The sequence below is a fragment of the Vidua chalybeata genome, chromosome 1, assembly GCF_026979565.1.
Source record: "Vidua chalybeata isolate OUT-0048 chromosome 1, bVidCha1 merged haplotype, whole genome shotgun sequence".
Lineage (NCBI taxonomy): Eukaryota > Metazoa > Chordata > Aves > Passeriformes > Viduidae > Vidua > Vidua chalybeata.
In genome coordinates, this window is record NC_071530.1 from 1,116,721 (window position 1) to 1,137,383 (window position 20,663).

A 20,663-nucleotide genomic window follows, 5' to 3' on the forward strand; every position below is an offset into this window, starting at 1 on the left:
CATCCCTGACCCCATTCCCATCCCATCCCATCCCATCCCATCCCATCCCATCCCATCCCATCCTATCCCATCCCATCCCATCCCCATCCCTGACCCCATCCCCATCCCATCCCCATCCCCATCCCATCCCTGACCCCATCCCTGACCCCATCCCATCCCCATCCCTGACCCCATCCCTGACCCCATCCCCATCCCATCCCAATCCCAGCCCCAATCTCCATCCCCATCCCATCCCCCGTCTCCATCCCCACCCCATTCCCGGGCAGCCCCGGGCACACTCCGCTACCTCCGGTCCCTTCCCGCTCCGAGCCCGCCTGCCCGGCTGAGCCGCGTCCTCCTCCCGCGAATTCCAGGCCATCGACTGCGACTCCTGCGGGACAGACGCGGGTGTGGGAGCCCCCATCCCCCGACCACACACCCCCGACCGCATTCCCGAATTCCTGCATTCCCGAATTCCCGCATTCCCGCATCCCAGGCCCGGGGCTCACCTCGCTCAGCACGGAGAAGCAGCCGGAGCAGGGTCTGTGCGGCCGCCGCCGGCCCTGCGGAGGGAAGGCTGGCATGGGGATCGGGATCTCCCGGAGCGCAGCAAGTGATGGGAACGCCGGCGAGCCCTGTCCCGCCGTGCCCTCCCCGGGATCTCCCGCGGCCGCGGCCCGGGAATGCCGAGCCGGGATTTGCCCCGGCGTGGGGCCAGCCCTGAGGAGCAGGGGGGGGCGGGCCGTGCCGAGCTCTGTCATTCCCAGCCCCGTTATTCCCAGTTTTACCCCTCTCCACACACACAGAACCCACCTCTCTCCCCCGTGCCGCCATCCCGGAGTCGCCGCGGTCAGCTCCGGCCAGTCCGGCCGCGGCCACGGCCACGGCGCAGAGCAGCCACAGCCTCATGGTGTCACCGCGGCTGTCCCGGGGCCGCGGCCGCTGCCCCGCCTGGACATTGGCCCCGATGTCACCACGGTGACCCCAGAAAGGTCGCTCGCAGCCGGAGCTGCCGGACACAGGGAGAGGAAAGGGTTCTGGAGAAGGGATGAGCTGGAGGAAACTTCTCCCCAAAAGTCTGTCTTGGGGGTCCTGCTCTTCCTGCGCCCCTTTCATGGAGCGCTGGAATGCTGGCAGGGCCTGGGCTGGGAGGGGAATTTACGGATCATCCCGTCAACAGCAATTCCAGATTCTCCTTCTGGATCCCCACGTAATTCCAGGTCCTGGGATTGCTGTTAAACCAAACCAGGCTCGCCGTATCCGTTGAGTGAGGAGCAATTAGTGCTGGCCACTCCTGAGGATCCCTGGGGTACGATGGGATTTGATTCATTCCGAGTTTCTGGCTTTTGGTGGCGCAGACGTGAAGGGTCCGGGCAGGACAGAGGAATTCCACAGGGAATTCCAGGGGGTAGATGGGAGACTGCTTGCACGGGGTTGGTGGGAAGGGAATCACGGAGAAAGCTGCACACGGGACATACAGAATCGTCGGGAAATTTATCCAGGAGAAGAGGGAAATCTGGAGGGGGCGAATCCAGGCGCCAGCAGGGAGGGATGTGCGGGCAGCGGGGAACACGAGCGCAGGCCTCGGGCAAGGCCACGGGGAAAACCCGCAGTGGGGACCAGATCTGAGAGCGTTTGTGGCGGAAAAAACCTGAGGATTCTCACGCTCATTTGGGATTTCGGGAGAATCGGTGACTCTGGAGGCCAAACGGGATGGGAGCGGGCGGGAGCCGGGTGGGCTCGGCCTGCGCTCGCAGGGAACGGGAACAGGACGGGAGGGAACGGCCGAGTGGCCCCTCTCAGGCCCCTCCCTTGAGGCCGTTCCCGTTCCCGTTCCCGTTCCCGTTGGGATTTAACCCCGCCTCCGGGCCCGCCTCACGTGCCGGGGTCACCGCGGCGCTTCCGGGGCGCCGCTTCCGGCTCGGCCATGGCGGCGCTTCCGCTGTGGGCGGGGCCTGTGCCGGAAGCGCGTGCGGGTGAGGCGGCGGGAGGCGCCGGGACCCCCCGGACCCCCCCGGGCTCCCCCGAGACCCCCCGGCCGCCATGGCGGGGCAGGCGCAGGTAGGAGCCGGGTGTTGGCGGGGGGAGCCCCGGGCCGCCCTCGCCGCCGCCCGGGCCCTCGATGTGCGACCCCCGACCCCCTCCCCCCGGGCCCAAGGGGGTCCCGCAGCGCCCCCTCGGCAGCTGCTGGCGGGGCTCGGCCTCCAATGGCCAGGGACCCCTCACCCCCATCACCCCCCCAGCCCCACCCTGAAAACCCAAATCACCCCCATCACATCCCCGATCCCACCCCTCACCCCTCCATTGCCCCCCACTCCCATGGAATTCCGCCCTGAAGACCCCCCGCACCCCCACCCCATCCCTCTCCACCCCGTCACCCCCCCCAAATCCCCATCACGGCCCAAATCCCCATCAGCCCCTACAAACCCCCATTCCATCCCCCGGTCCCACTGGGATGGCTCCCGAGGGATTTCCCAGGATGGGCCCTGGGGGCTCACGGGGGGCTGCTGGGAATGTCCCCCCAGCTCTGGACTATCCCAATCCCATGGGGATCACGGAATGCTCCCGGTAGGAACCGTAAAACACATCCCAGGGTGTCGGATCCCGGTGTTTGGCGCTGGATTCCAGCCTGCCCTTCTCCCAGATCCATAATTCCCACCCCAGTGGGGAACAGGCCTTCCTGGGACAGCCCCATCCACGGCCTCATGTCCTGGGAGCTCCTTTGGGCCGGGAAAGACTTCCCCTGTTGGGAGGGGGGGATGTGATCCCTGAGGGAGAATTAGATCCCTGAGGAGGATTAGATCCCTGAGGGAGGATTAGATCCCTGAAGGAAGGTTGATCTCTGAGGGAAGGTGTGATCCCTGAGGGAGAATTAGATCCCTGAGAAGGATTAGATCCCTGAGGGAGGATTAGATCCCTGAGGGAAGGTTGATCTCTGAGGGAAGGTGTGATCCCTGAGGGGGAATTAGATCCCTGAGAAGGATTAGATCCCTGAGGAGGATTTGATCCCTGAGGGAGGATTAGATCTCTGAAGGAAGATTAGATCCCTGAGGGAGGATTAGATCCCTGAGGGAGGATTTGAACCCTGAGGGAAGGTTGATCTCTGAGGGAAGGTGTGATCCCTGAGGGAGAATTAGATCCCTGAGAAGGATTAGATCCCTGAGGAGGGTGTGATCCCTGAGGATTAGATCCCTGAGGGAAGATTTGATCCCTGAGGGAAGGTGTGATCCCTGAAGGAAGATTAGATCCCTGAGGGAGGATTAGATCCCTGAGGGAGGATTTGATTCCTGAGGGAAGGTGTGATCCCTGAGGGAGGATTAGACCCCTGAGGAGGGTGTGATCCCTGAGGGAGGATTAGATCCTTGAGGGAGAATTAGATCTCAATTAGATCTTTGGGGGAAAGTGTGATCCCTGAGGGAGGATTAGATCCCTGATGAGGATTAGATCCCTGAAGGAAGATTAGATCCCTGAGGGAGGATTAGATCCCTGAGGGAAGGTTGATCTCTGAGGGAAGGTGTGATCCCTGAGGGAGAATTAGATCCCTGAGAAGGATTAGATCCCTGAGGAGGGTGTGATCCCTGAGGGAGGATTAGATCCCTGAGGGAGGATTTGATTCCTGAGGGAAGGTGTGATCCCTGAGGGAGGATTAGATCCTTGAGGGAGAATTAGATCTCAGATCTTTGGGGGAAGGTGTGATCCCTGAGGGAGGATTAGATCCCTGAGGGAGGATTAGATCCCTGAGGAAAGGTATGATCCCAGAGGGAAGGTGTGATCCCTGAGGGAGGATTTGATCCCTGAGGGAGGATTTGATCCCTGAGGGAGGATTAGATCTCAATTAGATCATTGGGGGAAGGTGTGATCCCTGAGGGAGGATTAGATCCCTGAGGAGGACTTGATCCCTGAGGAAAGGTGTGATCCCTGAGGGAGGATTAGATCCCTGAAGGAAGATTAGATCCGTGAGGGAGGATTAGATCCCTGAGGGAAGATTAGATCCGTGAGGGAGGATTTGATTCCTGAGGGAGGATTTGATTCCTGAGGGAAGGTGTGATCTCTGAGTGAACATGTGTTCCCTGAGGGAGGGTGTGACCCCTGAGGAGGGTGAGATCCCTGAGGAGGGTGAGATCCCTGAGGGAACCCTGAGGGAAGCTACGATCCCTGATTCCATGGCAGGAGCCGGTGACCTTCAAGGACGTGACGGTGTTCCTGAGCCGGGCCGAGTGGGACTTGCTCACGGCGGGGCAGCGGGAGCTGTACCGGGACGTCGTGTCCGACACCTACGAGCTGCTGACCTCCCTGGGTAATCCTGGGAATCGCCCCGGCAAGGGCTTCCCTCAGATCCCACCCCAGCGGCTTCTAGAGCACTGAATCCCACAGTCCCAGAGTGGCTGAGGTTGGAAAAGGCCTTGGAGATGCCCAAGTCCAACTATTCCCCAGAACTGCTCAGGCCACCACTAATCCATGTCTCCAAGTGCCTCATCCACGCTGCTTTCCCTCCAGGAAACCTGGACAGCCCTTCCCGTGAGGAGTTTTCCCTTCTAGGGGCTGATCAGGGAGTTTAGTGCTGGAAAAGGCAGGATTTGGGGCTGGGTTTGGGCACCCCTGGAAATAATTCCCTAAGATCAGGGAGCACGGGAGGATGCCCCACCCCTGGGATGAGCAGGAGACATTCCTGGGAAAGCTGGGAAAGCCTGTCAGTGGAACTGGGAAGCTGTGGAATTTGCCACGCTTCCATCAGGGCTTTCAGGAATAAATCCCTCTCTGGCAGCAGCTCTGGTTTCTCCCTCACTTTTCCCACATCCCAGAGGTGTTTCCATGCACGGTGTGGCATGGGTGTCCCAGTCCTTGATTTTCCTGGGATCAGGGACAGTCCAACGCCCTCTGTCCCATTCCCAGGTTATCCAGGCCCCAAGCCCGATATCCTGCACCGGCTGGAGCGTGGGGAAGAGCCGTGGATCTGCTCATCTCCAGGTGAGCAGCAACATCCCGACCTTGAGGGATGGAATCTGCATCCAGGATGGGGGCAGGGCTTCCTGCTCCATCCCCGTGGCTGTGGAGAAGTCAGGATTCCTGGTGGGGACAAGGACAGGGCTCTTCCTTCATTCCCATGGAGAGTCAGGATTTCCAACTTGGCTGGTGACATCTGCTGTTTTCCCTGCAGGACATGCTGGGAGCTGGCTGGAAGAGCCTTCCTCTGACTGGTGGCCAAGAGCCGGTGTGTACCAGGGGCTGGAGACCTCGTGTCCAGGTGAGACCTGCTCCCTCCTGCTCCAGCCCCATCCCTGGGCCACTCCCAGGGCTTCTCCCACTGCAGGGCTCCCCTGACATCTGGCAGAGGTTGGGATGTGGAGCCCAGGTAGCTCTGGAGTGGGAAGAAGGGATGTTCCTCTCCCTGCTCCAGCCAGAAGGATTGAACCCCTTGCCACCTCTCTCCCAGCAGGATGGAGCACGTTGTGGTGTCTCCAGGACAGGAGCTTCCAGAAGAAGTTTGGCTGTCACGAGGGAAGGAGCGAATTCCCGTTGGAAGCAGACAGTGGAGTGGGGAGCCAAGCCCAGCCATGGCTTGTGAAGGAGGAAGTGGAGGATAAACCTGGACTCATGGAAGACCTAACCCACAGTGAGACATCCCTGCTTCATTCCACGATGGAACAGCAGAGCCTGGATCCTTGGGAACAGCTGTGGGATGGCCCTGGGGAGAGGAATCACGGGAATACCCAAAACCATGGACACGCCTTGGGAGAGGCGGCGCTTCTCCCAGGAACCCGGCAGCTGCGGGTGGAGGAGCTGAGAGCGGCGGCGGCGAAGGACCACGGCTACTGCCTCCGGAGCGAGCCGGCCACGCCCTGCGCCCCGCGGCCCTGCTGCCTGTGGGAACACAACTACTGCCGGCAGCGCCGGGCCGGGAGGAGCCACGGGGCCAGCTCTGTCCGGGCCGCGCGCCGCCGGCTGGCGTGGCGGCAATTCCACTGGGGCAAGACGGTCCGGAGAGCCAGGGAGATCCTGCGGCGCTACCAGCCCTACTGGAGGTTGGGGTTTCCGTGGAGATGCCGCTCCAGCTGCGACGGCGCCGCGCAGGGGACGAACCCCGGGGTTCGTCCTCCGATGGACGCGGCCGCGCCGCGCCAGCTCTGGAGCGCCGGGAATGCCGAGGGGGTGACATCGGACACACGATATGTCCCAGAGGGGATTTTGGGAAGTGGGGCTTCGCCCCCTACCCAAATCCTGGCTGCAGGAGCGGAGAAGGGAGCAAAGCCTCTGGAGCATCCAGGTGCCAGCCAGGAGCTTGAAGGATGTGCGGAACCCCAGAAATCGCAGGGGGTGTCGCTCCAGGACGTGTTCCGGAATGTGCTGAGGGCGGTCAGGTACATACTGGACTCCATGTGCCAGAAGTTTGAGGTCCAGGGGGTCTCCCAAGGGAAGAGCATCTGGCCCATCATCATCCAGATCGACAACTTGACGGAGATCAGGAAGAACTGACTCCCAGGGGGAAATTGGAATTGGATTCCCACTCAATCCCCCCCAGTTCCAGGGGTGTTCAGGAGAGAAAAGTGGCAGAGGTGGATTGAGGGAGGTAAAACTGGAAATGTGGAGCCTATCCTGAACTGGGATTGATTGAGAGGCTTTGGAGAAAAGCAGTGGGAAAGGGGAGGATTTGTGTGGCTCAAAGGAGGAAAGAAGGAGAAGGAAGTGAGCATGGGATCCTGAAATCCTGGAATGGCTTGAGTTGGAAGGGATGTTAAATCAATCTCTAAAAACCAACCAGGGGTTGGGGCTGTGCTCCTGTCACCGAAATTACAGGAAAAAGAAAAACCCTTCAACAACATTTTTGGTGTTAGAAAATTGAGGCATTTCCTTATTTCTGGCTGGGATGTGCAACAGAAATTATTTCACCCACATGTGACCCAGGTGTGCAGAGAAAATAATTCCATGACACGTGAATTTTACTTGATTTTTTCTTAAACTTTATCCAGTCCAAATCCCATAGGAATCCATTGGTTCAATGCTCATTGGTCCCAAATTGCAGAGTTCTCAGAATTTGGTTTCTTATGGGACCGGGATTTTTTTTGCCTCTGACGTTTATTAGGCCCTCACTAATTTCTTTATCAGCCTTTTCCAGCCCCAGGGTTCTGGGGTAGATGTTCCTTGGTGTTTGCTGATGGTTGTTTTCTTTTTGGGTGTCTTTTGGGCTATTCCCAGTTTGTTGAGATGTTAAGATTATCAGGCCTCACAGAGGAGAAAAATACCCTCGGAAAAATACTACTCTAATTCCCTTCTCCAAGGCAAATGCAAACTGAGCCTGACTAGAGAAATAAAATAAAGAAATTTTAGAAGTTGTGTATTTGCCAACACTCCCAAGGAAAAGGGACAGGATGAGGGGAAACAGCCTCGAGTTGTGCCAGGGAGGGTCAGGTTGGGTTGGATATAGGGAAGGACAAAGGTTGGTTTAGTTCCAGTCCTGTGGAAGCATTTTCCTGGGAAATCCAGCCTGGCCTGAATTCCCAGCAGCTTTTGGAACCTCTGGAATTGGATGATTACAAGGAAAAGGTGATTTCTGGAATGTTCTCCAGTGCCCTCCCAGGGCCCAGGTGCTGTTACGGGGACAGAAGGAAGCTCCAACCAATTCAAGCAAACTGAGCACCGTGGGTCCTTTCACTTTGCCAGTTCCCCATGGAACTGGGGGTGGCCTGGGGAAAATCCGAGATGCCTGAATTTGGGACGCTCCTGCCATGGCTGGCGCTGGTTTTGGCAGCGGGATGTTCCTGACAGCTGGGGGCTGTTGACTTTGGGGCTTTCAGCATTCTCCTCCCAGATCCCAAATCCTTCTGAGGCAGCTGGAGGGGCTCATCCTGGAGAGGAGGAGGCTCAGGGGGCACCTTCTGGCTCTGGAATTCCCTGGAGGAAGGCTGGAGCCAGGAGGGGCCGGGCTCTGCTCCCAGGGAACAGGACAAGAGGGAACGGCCTCAAGGGGAGGCTCGGGTGGATATTGGGAATGTTCTCCTGGAAAAGGCTCTCCAGCCCTGGCCCAGCTGCCCAGGGCAGGGGTGGAGTCCCCATCGCTGGAGGGATTGAAAAGCCCTGTGGATGTGGCACTTGGGGACATGGGGCATTGCTGGGTTTGGACTCGTTCATCTCTGAGGGCTTTGCCCATCTCAGCAATTCCATGACTCCGCAATTCCTGTAAGGACATTCCCGCCGGTCAGTGCCGGCGGACGGTGAAATGGGACTCTAAAGCCAATAAAATCAGTGAAATGTCTCGGGAGCCGGTTTTCCCGGCTCCAGGCGCGCTTTGAGGGCCGGGGGTTCCCGTCACCCTCCCCCATCCCGGGTTCCCCTCAGGACCCCGGACCCGCACCGGGCGGAAGCGGCTGCACCGCCCCCCAATCGCAGTGCGAGCCGCAGGTCACGTGCCGCGCTCCGCCAATCACAGCGCCCGCCGCGCTGCCCGGATGTTGAACGGCCTCCCAACATGGCGCCGCCCAGTGAGCGCGGGAACGCGCCACTTCCGGGTCGACCGCGAGGCGACGGCGGGGGCGTGGCTTAACGCGGAAGCGCCAGCGCGTGTTGCGCGGCGTGGCCACGCCCCCTTCGGCTGGGTTGCCATGGGGACCAGGGACGGGCCGGGGGCGGGAAACGGCGGGACCGGGCACCGAGCGGCACAGAACCACGGGATGAGTGACAGAGTGACAGAACCACGGGATGAGTGACAGAGTGACAGTGACAGAGCGACAGAACCACGGGATAAGTGACAAAGTGACAGTGACAGAGCGACAGAGTGACAGAACCACGGGATGAGTGACAAAGTGACAGTGACAGAGCGACAGAGTGACAGAACCACGGGATGAGTGACAAAGTGACAGTGACAGAGCGACAGAGTGACAGAACCACGGGATGAGTGACAGAGTGACAGTGACAGAGCGACAGAGTGACAGAGTGACCGAGTGACAGAGTGACAGAACCACGGGATGAGTGACAGAGTGACAGAACCACGGGATGAGTGAGTGACAGAGTGACAGAACCACGGGATGAGTGACAGAGTGACAGAGCGACAGAGCGACAGAGTGACAGAACCACGGGATGACAGAGTGACAGAATGACAGAACCACAACATCACAGAATCACAGAACCACAGAACCACAGAATGACAGTGACAGAATGACAGAACCAGAGAATCACAACATCACAGGATGACAGGATCACAGAATCACAGAATCACAAAATCACAAAATCACAGAATCACAGATTGACAGAATCACAACGTCACAGAACCACAGAATGACAGAGTGACAGAGTGACAGAACCACAGACCCACAGAATCACAGACTCACAGAATCACAGAATCACAGTGTGAAAAATGCATATTACATGGCTCTATGCAGATATTTACTATATGTATTATGCTGAAAGTTATGCTGTATTAACATTTTATTAATATAGTAAATGTAGTTTTGTAATCAAAATTAAGCATTAGTAGTTAAAATAGAAACTATGTGTGTGAGATATTCTTTTTTTAGAAAAGGAGAAGATAATCAAGGAATTCTTCACACAGAGATAACAATTACAGAAACCCCTAAATTTTCCAGAGAAGAAGAACTTATGGCTTTCCTTATCAACAGAAACAAAGTTCTTCAAGCCTAACTTAGGCTCGAAGGCACCTGGGCATTAACAGAAACTTTTTGACAAGTGCCATATGAATTTCTTGTTTTAAATAAAATATATGCATAATAATGAAGTGTTTTATATATGCAACAGGCTATTGCTTTTAGGGCTATTCCTTTGTTCACAAGGCATGGTTGTCGTGGCTTAAGGGCCCGAGAGCATCCGTAGTTCTTTGCTTTTTATTGTCTTGTAATTGTCCTAACTCTAAATTTTTATTACTCTAATTGTATCACTATTTTTATAACCATTTTATTATTATTAATCTTTAAAAATTTTTAAAAGCCAAGTGATGGGTGTTTTTCACAACAACATCACAGAATCACAGAACCACAGAATCACAGAATGACAGAGTGACAGAATGACAGAACCACAGAATCACAAAATCACAGAATCACAGAACCACAGAATCACAGAACCGCAGAATCACAGAATCACAGAATCACAGAATCACAGAATAATGAGGTTGGAAGACACCTCTAAGATCATCAAGTCCAACCTATGCCCTGACACCTCAACCAGATTATAGCACCAAGTGCCACGTCCAGGTTTTTTTTCAACACATCCAGAGATGGTGATTCCACCACCTCCCTGGGAAGACAATCCCAGCACTTTATTATTCTTTCAGTGAAAATTTTTTTTCCTAATATCCAACCTGTACCTGCCCTGACGGAGCTCGAGGCTGTGTCCCCTTGTTCTGTCAGCGCTGCCCGGTGGAAGAGACCGACCCCACCTGTCTGCACCTCCCTTCAGGGAGTTGTGGAGAGCAACGAGGTCACCCCTGAGCCTCCTCTTCTCCAGGCTGAGCAACCCCAGCTCCCTCAGCCGTTCCTCACAGGGTTTGTGTTCCCAGCCCCTCTCCAGCCTCGTTGCCTCCTCTGGACGCGCTCGAGCGTCCCAACGTCCTTCCCAAACCTCGAGGACGCGGCACTCGAGGTGTGCCCTCACCTGTGCCAGGTGCAGGGGCAAGAATGACCTCCCTGCTCCTGCTGGCCACAGCTCCTGATCCAGGCCAGGAGCCATTGTCCTTCTTGGCCACCAAGGCACACTGCTGGCTCATGTTCAGCCGGCTGTGGACAGCACCCCCAGGTCCCTGAGCACTGTCCAGCCACGCTGTCCCCAGCCTGGAACGCTGTAGGGGATTTTTGTGGCCAAAATGTAGAACTCGGCACTTGGACTTATTAAACTTGGTGCTGTTGGACTCTGCCCATCTCCATCCCACTGATCTATGTCTGCCCAGACCGGGCAGGGACACGGAGCTGCTGGAGAGACCCAGAGGAGGGCCTGGAGCTGCTGCAGGGCTGGAGCCAGCCTGGGAGAGCTGGGAATGTTCCCCTGGAGAGGAGAAGCTCCAGGCAGAGCTCAGAGCCCCTTGCAGGGCCTGAAGGGGCTCCAGGAGAGCTGGAGAGGGACTGGGGACAAGGCAGGGAGGGACAGGACACAGGGAATGGCTCCCACTGCCAGAGGGCAGGGATGGATGGGAGATTGGGAATTGGGAATTCCTGGCTGGGATGGAATTCCCAGAGCAGCTGTGGCTGCCCCTGGATCCCTGGAAGTGCCCAAGGCCAGGCTGGAGGAGGCTTGGAGCAGTGGGAATTGTCCCTGCCCATGGCAGGGGTGGCGTGGAGTTGGATTTGTGCTCCATTCCAACCCAACCCACCGCAGGATGATTCCGTGACGGACCAGCCGTGCCCTCCCTTCAGTGTCCCAGCACCCCAGACTTGCTGGGGTGGAAGGACCTTAGAGCCCACCCAGTCCCAGCCCCTGCCCCGGACTGGGAACCTTCCAGTGCCCGGGTCGGAGCAGGGTCTGGCTGTGGGAATGGCTCCAAGGCAAACCCGCGGCTCTTCCGGAATGAGGAGGGACAGCACAACCCTGGGAAGGGCAAATAAACCCAGAGTCAGATTTACGAGCAGGGAATTTCCCCAGCTCAGGGCTCAGGGTTTGGTTTTTGGGCAGGATTTATTGTCAGAGGTGGGAGACGTCCTGGGAATCGCAACTCACTGAATTTTCTCTTTTTTTTAATTCCCAAAACGGCCTCCAAGGATTTTGTGGCATTTTGGAGCCTGCTCAGGGCTGGCACAGGCACCTAAAAATGAAATTTAAATATTTTACATTCTATTCTGAAACTCGTTTCTCTTGCTGCTAAATCCTAGGTGGGATACATGGGGGAAATGGGAGTAACTGAGGAGTTTGGAAGGAGCTGGGAGGAATTTGGAGGAAATTCAGAAAGAATTGAGGAATTTGGAGGGAATCTGTGAAGGAACGGGGAAGGATTTGGAAGGAATTGCAGAATTTAATGGGAATTTTTAAGGAATGGGGGACAGTTTGGAAGGAACTGGGAAAGCCTTGAAGGGAAGCAGCGAGACCAATCAATCCCTGGGGATGTGTTGGATCCCTGTCCCTGGGGAGGTGAGCCTGGAGGTGGTCCAGTAAAATCCCACCCATCTCCATGGAAAGTTGGACCTGGCTGCACCCGGAATGCTCCAGGGTGGGGTGGGGTTTGCTGCAGGGCAGGGACAGTCACCGTCCCTCCCTGGGGACTTCCAGGTGTCGGTGTCTTTGTCCCCGTGTGATTTACGAGGATGTTTTCCACTGAAGGATGCTGGGTGTCCTCCTGGAGCTTCCTGCTCGCCTGTTTGCAGAGAGGGACGGGCCATAAATCACCGCTGGCATGGAAAACCCCATCTGTCTTCAGAGAATCACGGGGAAAAGCGCTCGGAGACCGAGTCCAACCCTCCCCAGCACTGCCACGGCCACCACTGACCACGTCCCCCAGTGCCACATCCACAGGGATTTTAAATTCCCCCAGGGAGGGGACTCCACCACAGCCCTGAGCCAACCGTTTTTGGGGAAGGAATTTTTCCAATGTCCAGCTGAACGTCCCCTGGCACAGCTTGGGGCTGTTTCCCCTTGTCCTGTCCCTGTCCCCTGGGAAGAGAGCCTGACCCTCACCTGGCTCAAACCTCTCATCCCCACCACGCTCTGGACCATCCAGGGCCAGCGTGGGAAATGGATTTGAAGGGAATTCTCCAAGCCTGGCAGGAGGCTCACGCAGCGTGTGCATCCCTCTGCAAACCTTGAGATAAGAAATGCTGGCTTAGAAATGCCGTGGGAATAGGACAGACATTGCTGAGAGAGAAATGGAGCTGGAAACACGTCTCAAAGGATAGTTCTGTAAATAAGACTAGATATAGTCTTATTATAGACTATATAAATAGTCCGTGAAAATAGAAATAGAACCGTGAAAAATGCATTGTAGTAAGACCCACGATGGGGTAATTTTAGATTATTCACTTTAAAACATTTACAGCATGGTGTGGCAGAAGCTGATAAGCCAAGAAATGTTTATAATGTATTGTAATTAGGGAACAGTCGGTTTTTGATTGTAACAGCGTGAATTATAACATCTCTGTTGTCTCACCCTCCACATGAGACTGAAAATGGAATAAAACTTTTTAAAACACCTCTCAGTTGCCCCATCTCTGGGTCAAAAAAGAGCGTAATCCGACAGGCCATGTCTGTCACCGCTGTCCCTGTCCTCGCTGTCACACATTCCCTGCTCACACATTCCCTCCCTTGGGGGACCCCAAACCCTGTGGCCTCTCCCCTGCTGACCCGAGGTGACCGGCACAGCCATCCCCACTGCCCCGGGGGCCACAGCGGGCTGGGCTGGGCTCCTGGCCGGATTCATCCCCCCCTGGAATGTCCCTCTGTGCCAGCCCCCTGGCAGCTCCCATAAAAGCGCTGCCGGCCCCGGTGGGGAGCAGCGCCAGGATCCGGGAGCGGGATGGGGCCACCGCTGCTGCTGCTGGGGCTGCTGGCGCTGGCCGGAGCCGCCACGGCGGAGCCACGCGGATCCACGGCGGAGCCACGCGGATCCACGGCGGAGCCACGCGGATCCATGCCGGAGCCACGCGGATCCACGCCGGAGCCACGCGGATCCACGGCGGAGCCACGCGGATCCACGGCGGAACAGGATGGAGCCACGGCGGCCTCGTCCTCGCCGGGGTCCCTGAGCTACGGGGACGTGGTGGCGGCGGCCGTGGAGCTGCTCAACGCCAGGGCCGTCAGTCCCTACGTCCTGCGGCTCCGCGAGGCTCAGCCCCGGCCCGGCTGGGTGAGCGCTGAGCTCTCCCTTTCCAGGGGGAACCCCAGGACTGGGCAGTGCTGGATCCGGCCCTTCTCAGGGTGGATCTGCCCCGTTTTTGGGTCTGACCCCCGAGGGACTGAGCGCAGCCGAGTCGGGGCTGAGCCTGACCCGTTCCAGGCTGGATGCGGCCCCTCTTAGGGCTGGCTCCGGCCTGCTGTGGGGCTGGGCACTTGGGGGTGGTGGATCCCTGATGGATCCTGTCCCTTTTCCCAGCCCTCGGACCTGCAGAGCCGGCAGGAGCTGAGCTTCACCCTGGAGGAGACCACGTGCCGGGCACCGGGAACGGCCACCAGCAACTGCAAGAGCCGCTGGCTCGGGGTGAGGCTTCGTCCCGTGGGAACTGGGGATTATCCATCCGCTGGGGAAACTGAGGCACGAGGGGGTTGGGCTCTCCTGTGTCCCCTCTGTGCCCCACAGGCGGTGACCTGGTGCCAGGGCTCCGTTTTCCTGGAGGGGCAGCAGCCCACGGTGGAGCTCTCCTGCGAGAAGGCGCCGGCTGCGGTGAGGAGGGGCCGGGATGGCTCCGTGTCCCCCCGGCTGCCGGGGGCCCCCCAGGTCCCCTCCTCGCCCCCCCCAAAGTCCGACCCTGCTCTTTGTTTTCCCAGTTTGGCCGGATCTGGAAATCCAAGATCAAGGATTTCTTTGGCAAGATCAAGCAGCGTTTCCAGGGGTTCTTCCAGTGCGGTCGGGTCTGGATCCGGGACAGGCTCAACCTCAAGGCTCCCAAACCCTGAGGGGTGACACTGCTGTGTCCCCACCCTGTGTCCCCACTCTGTGTCCCCTCCCCGTGTCCCCTCCCCAGGTGCTTCACTGCCAATAAACATCCCTGCATCACTCCTGGTGTCACCCTGAGTGTCCCTGCGCCCCAGTGGGGACCCCCGAGCGCTCCCAGACCCCCCCAAATCCCCCCGTGCCCAGCCAGGGAGCTGTGAGAGCTGGGAACACCCTGGGGGTCATGAATGGGGGATGTCACGAGTGGGGGGCTCTCACTGGGGCAGACCTGGGGTCCCCCCACCTCTGGAGAGGCAAAGGGACCCCCCCCCGCAGGTGCTGCCACCTCGGGGACCCCCCGACAGCCCCTCCCCACCTCCAGCTGCTTCCCGGCGTTCCCCGCCACTGTCACCACAAGGGGGACACGAGGATGGGGACGGTGCTGGTGGCAGAAGGTCCCAGGGGGAGCAGGATCAGCTCCCCAAAAATGGGCACAACACCGGGGTCTCCTCCTGGCACTGGCCTCCTGCGGGGCCTTGGAGCCCTGGGATTGTCCTTCCCTGTGCCCAGGACACCTTGGGGGTCCCCCGGAGTCTGTGGGGTCCCCACAGAGGTGTTTGTGGGGTACAGACCCACAGGAATGTTGGGGGGACAGGAGGGACACCCGCAGGGGGGCTGCAGCCATGACCCTGCTCCAGCCACTCTTGGGCCCCCCAGCTCTGCGCCCACAATGTCCCTGTCCCAAAGTGGGTCCATCATGGGGGTCCCCTCGGGACCTGAACCCCCCAGCCCCTCCCTTGCAGCTCCCTGGAGGGCTCACAGTGTCCCCTGTGTCCCCCCATGTCCCTTTGCCATCACTGCTGGTTTGGGGGGGGACAAGATGCAGTGGGGACAATGCCACCATGGGGACAAGGACTCTGTGGGGACAGTGACACCCTGGCGATGACAGTGGTCCCTTTTTAGGGTGGGGTCCTGGGGGCTCCCCAGAGTGAACCCATCCCTGTCCCCAGGCCCCTTGAGGACAATGCGGGGGATCAGCCCCGTGTCGCAGCCGTGCCTCAGTTTCCCCGTGTGACAGAGACAGGAGGACGCGGTGCCCACACGGCCACTCCCGGTGGCCCCTTTATTGCTCAGCCCAGCCCCACGGAGCCCCTCAAGTGGACGTTGAAGTTGACCCTGGGCCGGAAGCGCCGGACCTTCCTCAGGAAGCGCCCGAAGCGGCCGCGCTGGATCAGAACCGGCTGCCGGAGGGATGGGGGGGTCAGGGGGGGCGGGGCTGTGGGACTCCCCCTTGGGAGCACACCCGGGAACCCACCCAGGGCCCCCCGCACCTGGAAACCCACCCGGGACCCCACTGCAGGGACCCCATCCCCGGGATCCCACCCAGGACCCCACTCCAGGGACCCCATCCCCAGGGACCCCATCCCCAGGACCCTACTCCAGGGACCCCATCCCCAGGATCCCACCCAGGACCCCACTCAGGGACCCCACTCCAGGGACCCCATCCCCAGGACCCCATCCCCAGGATCCCACCCAGGACCCCACTCCAAGGACCCCATCCCCAGGACCCCACCCAGGACCTCACTCCAGGGACCCCATCCCCGGGACCCCACCCAGGACCCCACTCCAGGGGTATTCCCCACCCAGGACCCCACAGCAGGGACACCACTCGTGTCCCCACACCAGGGACCCCACAGCAGGGACACTTGCGACCCCACCCGTGTCCCCACGCCCAGACCCCACCCAGGACGCCCCACCTGAGGCCCTGCGCCCACCCCTGGGACTCTGCACCTAAAACCCCCCCACCCTGCACCTGTGAGCTCCCCAGGACCCCCCACCCTCCTCTGGAGCCCTCGGGGTGTCCCTGCGTCCCTTTTGGGGCAGGGGGAGGGAGGGACCCCGGCTCCCCCCCACTCACGTCGGAGGAGGCGTCGAAGCAGCGCAGGTCGATCTCGGGGGAGTCCTGCCGGAACTGCACCGGCCCCGAGCACTCCTTGATGACCTGGGGGGGACACGCGGTGTCACCTGGGGATGGCAGCGGGCCCCCGTGCCCCCCCACCCTTCCTCCCGCTGCTCCTCCTCCTCCTCACCCCGTTCTCCTTGAAGTCGCAGTCGTCGGGGTTGGTGCGGGCGCCGGCGGCACAGTCCGTCTCCATCATGCTGAAGTTGAGTCTCTGCAGCGAGCTCAGCTCCACGCCCTGGGGACACGGGTGGGTGGCGGGGTCACCAGGGGGAGGTGACAGCAGAGGGGTCAGCAGTCGGGGTGTCACTAGGAGGGGGGGGTCACCAGTGGGGTGGCAATCGCTGGCGTGGGCGCTGAGCGGTCACAAGGTGGGGGGGGTCATGAGGGGGGCGTGTGACAAATGAGGGGTCACGAGTGGGGTGACACTCACTCAGGGGTCGGCACTGTGCGCCCCGAGCGGGGTAGCAGGAGTGGGGGGACAGGAATGGGGGGCACGGTGACAAACGGGGGGGGGTCCCGCGTGGGGGGCACTCACCGGGGAGAACTCAGGGCCGGGCTGGGCAGCCCCAGTCAGGCACCGCGAGTGGGGTGGGGGCGTCACCCGCGGGGGGGTCCCGCGTGGGGGGCACTCACCGGGCCGGGCTCGGGCTCCGCGCTGAGCAGCCTGAAGGCGTTCTGCACCTCGGGCCGCTGGTTGTAGGAATCCACGGCCTGCCCCAGCGCCTCGGTGTAGGAGAGGGGCGCCGGGGCGGGGAGGGCGCAGGCCCCCCCCAGCACCGCCAGCACCAGCACCCACGAGCTCGGCATCGCTGTCCCCACGGCCACCCCCGCGCCCCTTTTATCCCCGCTGGGGACCCACCCCGGGGCTGCCCCTTGGGAAACGCCCGGCCCCAAGCCGCAGAGTGGCCGTTCTTTTGGGGGGACGCGCGGGGCGGGGGGGGGGGGTCCCCGTGTGTCCCCGTGGATGGGCGGTGGCATCTGAACCCCTCGGGGTGCCCCCTTGGCTGGGCGAGGGGGATTTGGGGGCCGGGTGGTGACACGTTGCCCGTGCCAGGTTGGGTGCCCGCGGGGTTGCACAACCCCAAAGTTGCCCCATCGCTGTTGCCCAAGGCCGAGGGCGCCCCCCGGGCCCCCCAAACCGTCACCCCCACACACGCACACGTCCGACCCCGAAATCTCTTTATTGCAGCTCCGCTGGGGACAGGGGGCGGCGGGACGGTCCCCGCAGGGACGCGCTGGAGGGGGGGCGAGGCCGCGGGGGGGGCCCCGAGGATGATGATGATGAGGATGATGAGGAGGAGGATGAGGATGAGTGACCTGGGTTGGTGCCAGGGGAGCGGGGCTGGGCGCTGTCACCGGACTGCTGCGGGGAGAAATAAACGGGGGGGTTTCACTCCAGAGCCAAAAATCCCCCCGAAGTGAGGGGGACACGTGTCCCACCCCCAGGATGAGCTCCCGGAGCCCTCACCGGCTCCCGGCCGCACTCCACCATCGACAGCGGCACGTCGGGCAGGAAGGTGAACACGGACACCTGGGCCGAGCAGCGCTGCACCTGGGGACAGAGCGGCCTCAGCACGCCGGGGACCCCCCCCCCAGTGCGTGCCCCCGGGTTTTGGGGGTCCCACCCCACGCTCACCCTGCCCGGGCGGCCCCGGCAGCCGCGGGGGTCCGGGGCGGGCTTGGGGCAGGGCGGCTGCCGGGCCGTGAAGTTGATGCTGAAGTGGGTCCCCCAGTCGAAGCTCTGCCGGGAGAAAAGCTCCGTGTGGAGGAGACCCGGCACGGGATGGTGGCGGAGCCGGAGCGCACCCCCCCACCCCCGCGCCCCCTTTTCCTACCGTCCTGGCCACTCCCAGCAGCCGCAGCAGCCGCAGCTCCTGCCCGTGCGTCTCCAGCACGGAGCGCGCCAGCTCCCGGGGCGCGGGCATGGCCGGGGGCACGGCCGGGGCCGCGGCAGCGCCCGCCGCCAGCAGCACGGCCCCCAGCAGCAGCGCCATGCGGGCGGCACCGCCGGCAATGAGCCCCCGGCTCGGGGGCCCCGGCTCCGGCTCCAGGGTAAAGGAACGGCGGCCCCCGTGCCGCGGGAAGGGATCGGGTTGCCGGTGTTTTCCTTGGCCCGGTGCCGCGGCGGGGAGCGCGCCTGGACCTGCAGGAGATGCGGCGATGCTGGAGCTCGGCAGGGCCGATCCCCCTCCGCGGCCCCTTCCCTGCGCCTGCTCCCAGTTTCTTGGCACGCTGGTCCCGCCGAGATCCCGCTCCTCCCGAGCCGGGAGCCACAGCATCCTCCTGGTTCCCACCGAGAGAAGAACCAGGAGCCCCCTCCCCTCTCCCAGCTTCTTAACACGATTTTGGGGTTTTAAAAATCCCTCTCACCCCGCTCAGTTTCATCCAAACACGCCAGGCACAGGTTTTCCTTGGATTCAAGAACACAGGGTTTACCGAGGACTCCACTGTGTGCATCCTGTTCTCCCAGTTTGCCTTCCCTGGGTGAGCGGGTCTCGTTTCCCCAAAAATTCAGTATTTTCCTGCTGCCTTTGCAGCCAGGAGCTCCCCTTTCTCCTCGCTTCATCCAAGCAAAGAAATCCCTGGGGAAGAAATCCCGGGAAGCACATTTGGGAGACACCCAGGATCCCTGGGCCTGGGAGCAGCGCTCTGGAAGCCCTGGGGCCATCGACAGCCCTGGGGTCAGGGGAGCTGCTGCTCTTCCAAAGGTATTTGTTCCAATATTCCCATTCCTATGGACACAAGCCGCAGGTGGGAGATGGTGGGAGGGAGAAGGGATAATGGAACACCAGGAGAGCAGCTCACCAGAGCCTCCTCTGCCCATGGAGACCATCGGGAGGGGTCCTGGGGAAGAGAAGATGCCACCGGCAACAACTTCATTATGATCGTGTTTTTTCTTATTTTTCCTTTTTAAAGTCTGAGCAGCACAGAAAAGTCCACAGGATTCCCATTCCTGGGAAGCCAGCAGTGGGTAGATGTGGGAGAAATGGATATGTCCTGATAGATCACATTTATAACCAGATATGCTCATTATAGACCCCAAAATATACACAGTACCCCAATATAGACATCCACATATACAGCCAGAGTCAATCCCAGGGATGCTGGGAGCAGGAACAGACACCAGGAGCGGGGCTGGGGGGCACATCCCGCTCCTCCCAGCCCCCCAGGATGGGGGGACACGGGGTGGGGGGGGGGGACATCCCAAATCCCTGGCAGCTGGGGTCGGGTCACGTTCCTGCTGCCTGGCCCTGCCTGCCCGGAGGAGGTATGGCTGTGCCCAGGGTGGCACGGGAAGAGCCGGGCACGGAGAGCTCCGGAGGGATGGCGGATCACGGATCATGCAGGACGGGGGCTGAAGGGCTGACGCAGGGAAGATGCTGCCAGGCAGCTCTTTGGCTCTGCCAGCGTTCCAAAGTTTCCTGGCACAAAACCCATGGCAAAGGCCTTTCCCAGCAGAGCACGACCAACTCATGACGTTATTTTCCTTGCCTCTCCTAAAATATCCCATTCTTTCTGTTCCAGCTGCCCCTTAGGCTTGGAAAATACCTCAATATTTAATTCAAAGGACATCCTGATAATCTATTTTCCATTTTGAAACCCTCAGGCTGTTGCCTGGAGTGGTTTCCATCCATCCTCCTCCAGAGCTTGCCCAAACGATCCTGGTTTAACTGAACTTTTCCTCTTCCTGCTTTCTCCATCCTGTGGCTCTTGTGGAGAAGTTTTCCACATCAAGCTGAGGAAAGCACGAGAAACTGGGGGTGTCTTGTGTAAGAAGCTCCTGGAAGCGACAGCGCCGTGTCTGTCCTCTTTGGAGACCCCTCTGTGCAACCAGGACCCCCCAAATCGCTGCTGATGCCCCTGGGAGGGCTCAGGTGGTTTTGCTGCTCCCAGAGGGTGCAGATGGATTTTCCAAGTCCTCGAAGTGGCCGTTTTTATGTCACAATGAAGCCTTCCCCCAGCTCACAACGGCACTTCCCAAAGGTGCAACCGCAGGAAAACCGACGAGGGATGGATGGATCCGCTCGGCCTCGGCTCCGGAGAAGGCCGAGGGGTCTTTGCTCGCACATAAACTCACCACGTTTGACCCTCTGGGACCTTCAGCCCGAAAACTTACAGGTGGGGGATTACTCAAGTCAAGTTGGTGTTTGGATCGAGCACCTGGAAATCCTGGCACGCCCCCGGAACCCCCCCACCCCACCGGGG

General features: G+C 60.0%; 3 protein-coding genes across 5 annotated transcripts; 2 read left to right on the top strand and 1 right to left on the bottom strand.

The window, feature by feature from the left end:
- Positions 1-1,951: 1,951 nt before the first annotated feature.
- On the top strand, positions 1,952-7,311 carry LOC128799120 (uncharacterized). 2 transcript variants are annotated; one of them, XM_053963241.1, is made up of 5 exons: positions 1,952-2,040; positions 4,150-4,276; positions 4,873-4,947; positions 5,138-5,224; positions 5,414-7,311. In XM_053963241.1, exons 1-5 carry the CDS (start codon positions 2,023-2,025, stop codon positions 6,451-6,453), a joined length of 1,347 nt encoding a protein of 448 aa, XP_053819216.1. In that variant the 5' UTR covers positions 1,952-2,022; the 3' UTR covers positions 6,454-7,311. The 2 variants fall into 2 exon arrangements, with proteins under 2 accessions (XP_053819216.1, XP_053819225.1); XM_053963250.1 differs by having other exon boundaries at positions 5,417-7,311.
- A 6,109-nt stretch (positions 7,312-13,420) lies between these two features.
- Positions 13,421-14,567, top strand: LOC128793105 (cathelicidin-B1-like). Its single transcript, XM_053952107.1, has 4 exons — positions 13,421-13,750; positions 13,997-14,101; positions 14,201-14,284; positions 14,389-14,567. The coding sequence occupies exons 1-4, from the start codon at positions 13,421-13,423 to the stop codon at positions 14,515-14,517; spliced, it is 648 nt and encodes a 215-aa protein (XP_053808082.1). The 3' UTR covers positions 14,518-14,567.
- Positions 14,568-15,588: 1,021 nt separating this feature from the next.
- On the bottom strand, positions 15,589-18,596 carry CAMP (cathelicidin antimicrobial peptide). Of its 2 annotated transcripts, none has more exons than XM_053949312.1 (7): positions 18,293-18,596; positions 18,094-18,198; positions 17,926-18,009; positions 17,091-17,817; positions 16,585-16,692; positions 16,413-16,496; positions 15,589-15,735 (listed from the first exon to the last, which is right to left on the bottom strand). In XM_053949312.1, exons 4-7 carry the CDS (start codon positions 17,433-17,435, stop codon positions 15,625-15,627), a joined length of 648 nt encoding a protein of 215 aa, XP_053805287.1. In that variant the 5' UTR covers positions 17,436-17,817; positions 17,926-18,009; positions 18,094-18,198; positions 18,293-18,596; the 3' UTR covers positions 15,589-15,624. The 2 variants fall into 2 exon arrangements, with proteins under 2 accessions (XP_053805287.1, XP_053805278.1); XM_053949303.1 differs by having other exon boundaries at positions 17,091-17,820.
- Positions 18,597-20,663: the final 2,067 nt, after the last annotated feature.

Bases quoted from the DNA above. Each gene is read 5' to 3' on its own strand.
- LOC128799120 (XM_053963241.1), top strand. The intron at 4,948-5,137 runs GTGAGCAGCAAC...TTTTCCCTGCAG, and splicing joins GTGGATCTGCTCATCTCCAG to GACATGCTGGGAGCTGGCTG. The intron at 5,225-5,413 runs GTGAGACCTGCT...CCTCTCTCCCAG, and splicing joins GCTGGAGACCTCGTGTCCAG to CAGGATGGAGCACGTTGTGG.
- LOC128793105 (XM_053952107.1), top strand. From the start codon at position 13,421: ATGGGGCCACCGCTGCTGCTGCTGGGGCTGCTGGCGCTGGCCGGAGCC. The intron at 13,751-13,996 runs GTGAGCGCTGAG...CCCTTTTCCCAG, and splicing joins CTCAGCCCCGGCCCGGCTGG to CCCTCGGACCTGCAGAGCCG. The intron at 14,285-14,388 runs GTGAGGAGGGGC...TTGTTTTCCCAG, and splicing joins GCGAGAAGGCGCCGGCTGCG to TTTGGCCGGATCTGGAAATC.
- CAMP (XM_053949312.1), bottom strand. From the start codon at position 17,435: ATGCCACCGCCCATCCACGGGGACACACGGGGACCCCCCCCCCCCGCC. The intron at 16,693-17,090 runs GTGAGTGCCCCC...CCGTGTCCCCAG, and splicing joins CGGAGCCCGAGCCCGGCCCG to GGCGTGGAGCTGAGCTCGCT. The intron at 16,497-16,584 runs GTGAGGAGGAGG...TGTCCCCCCCAG, and splicing joins GCGACTTCAAGGAGAACGGG to GTCATCAAGGAGTGCTCGGG.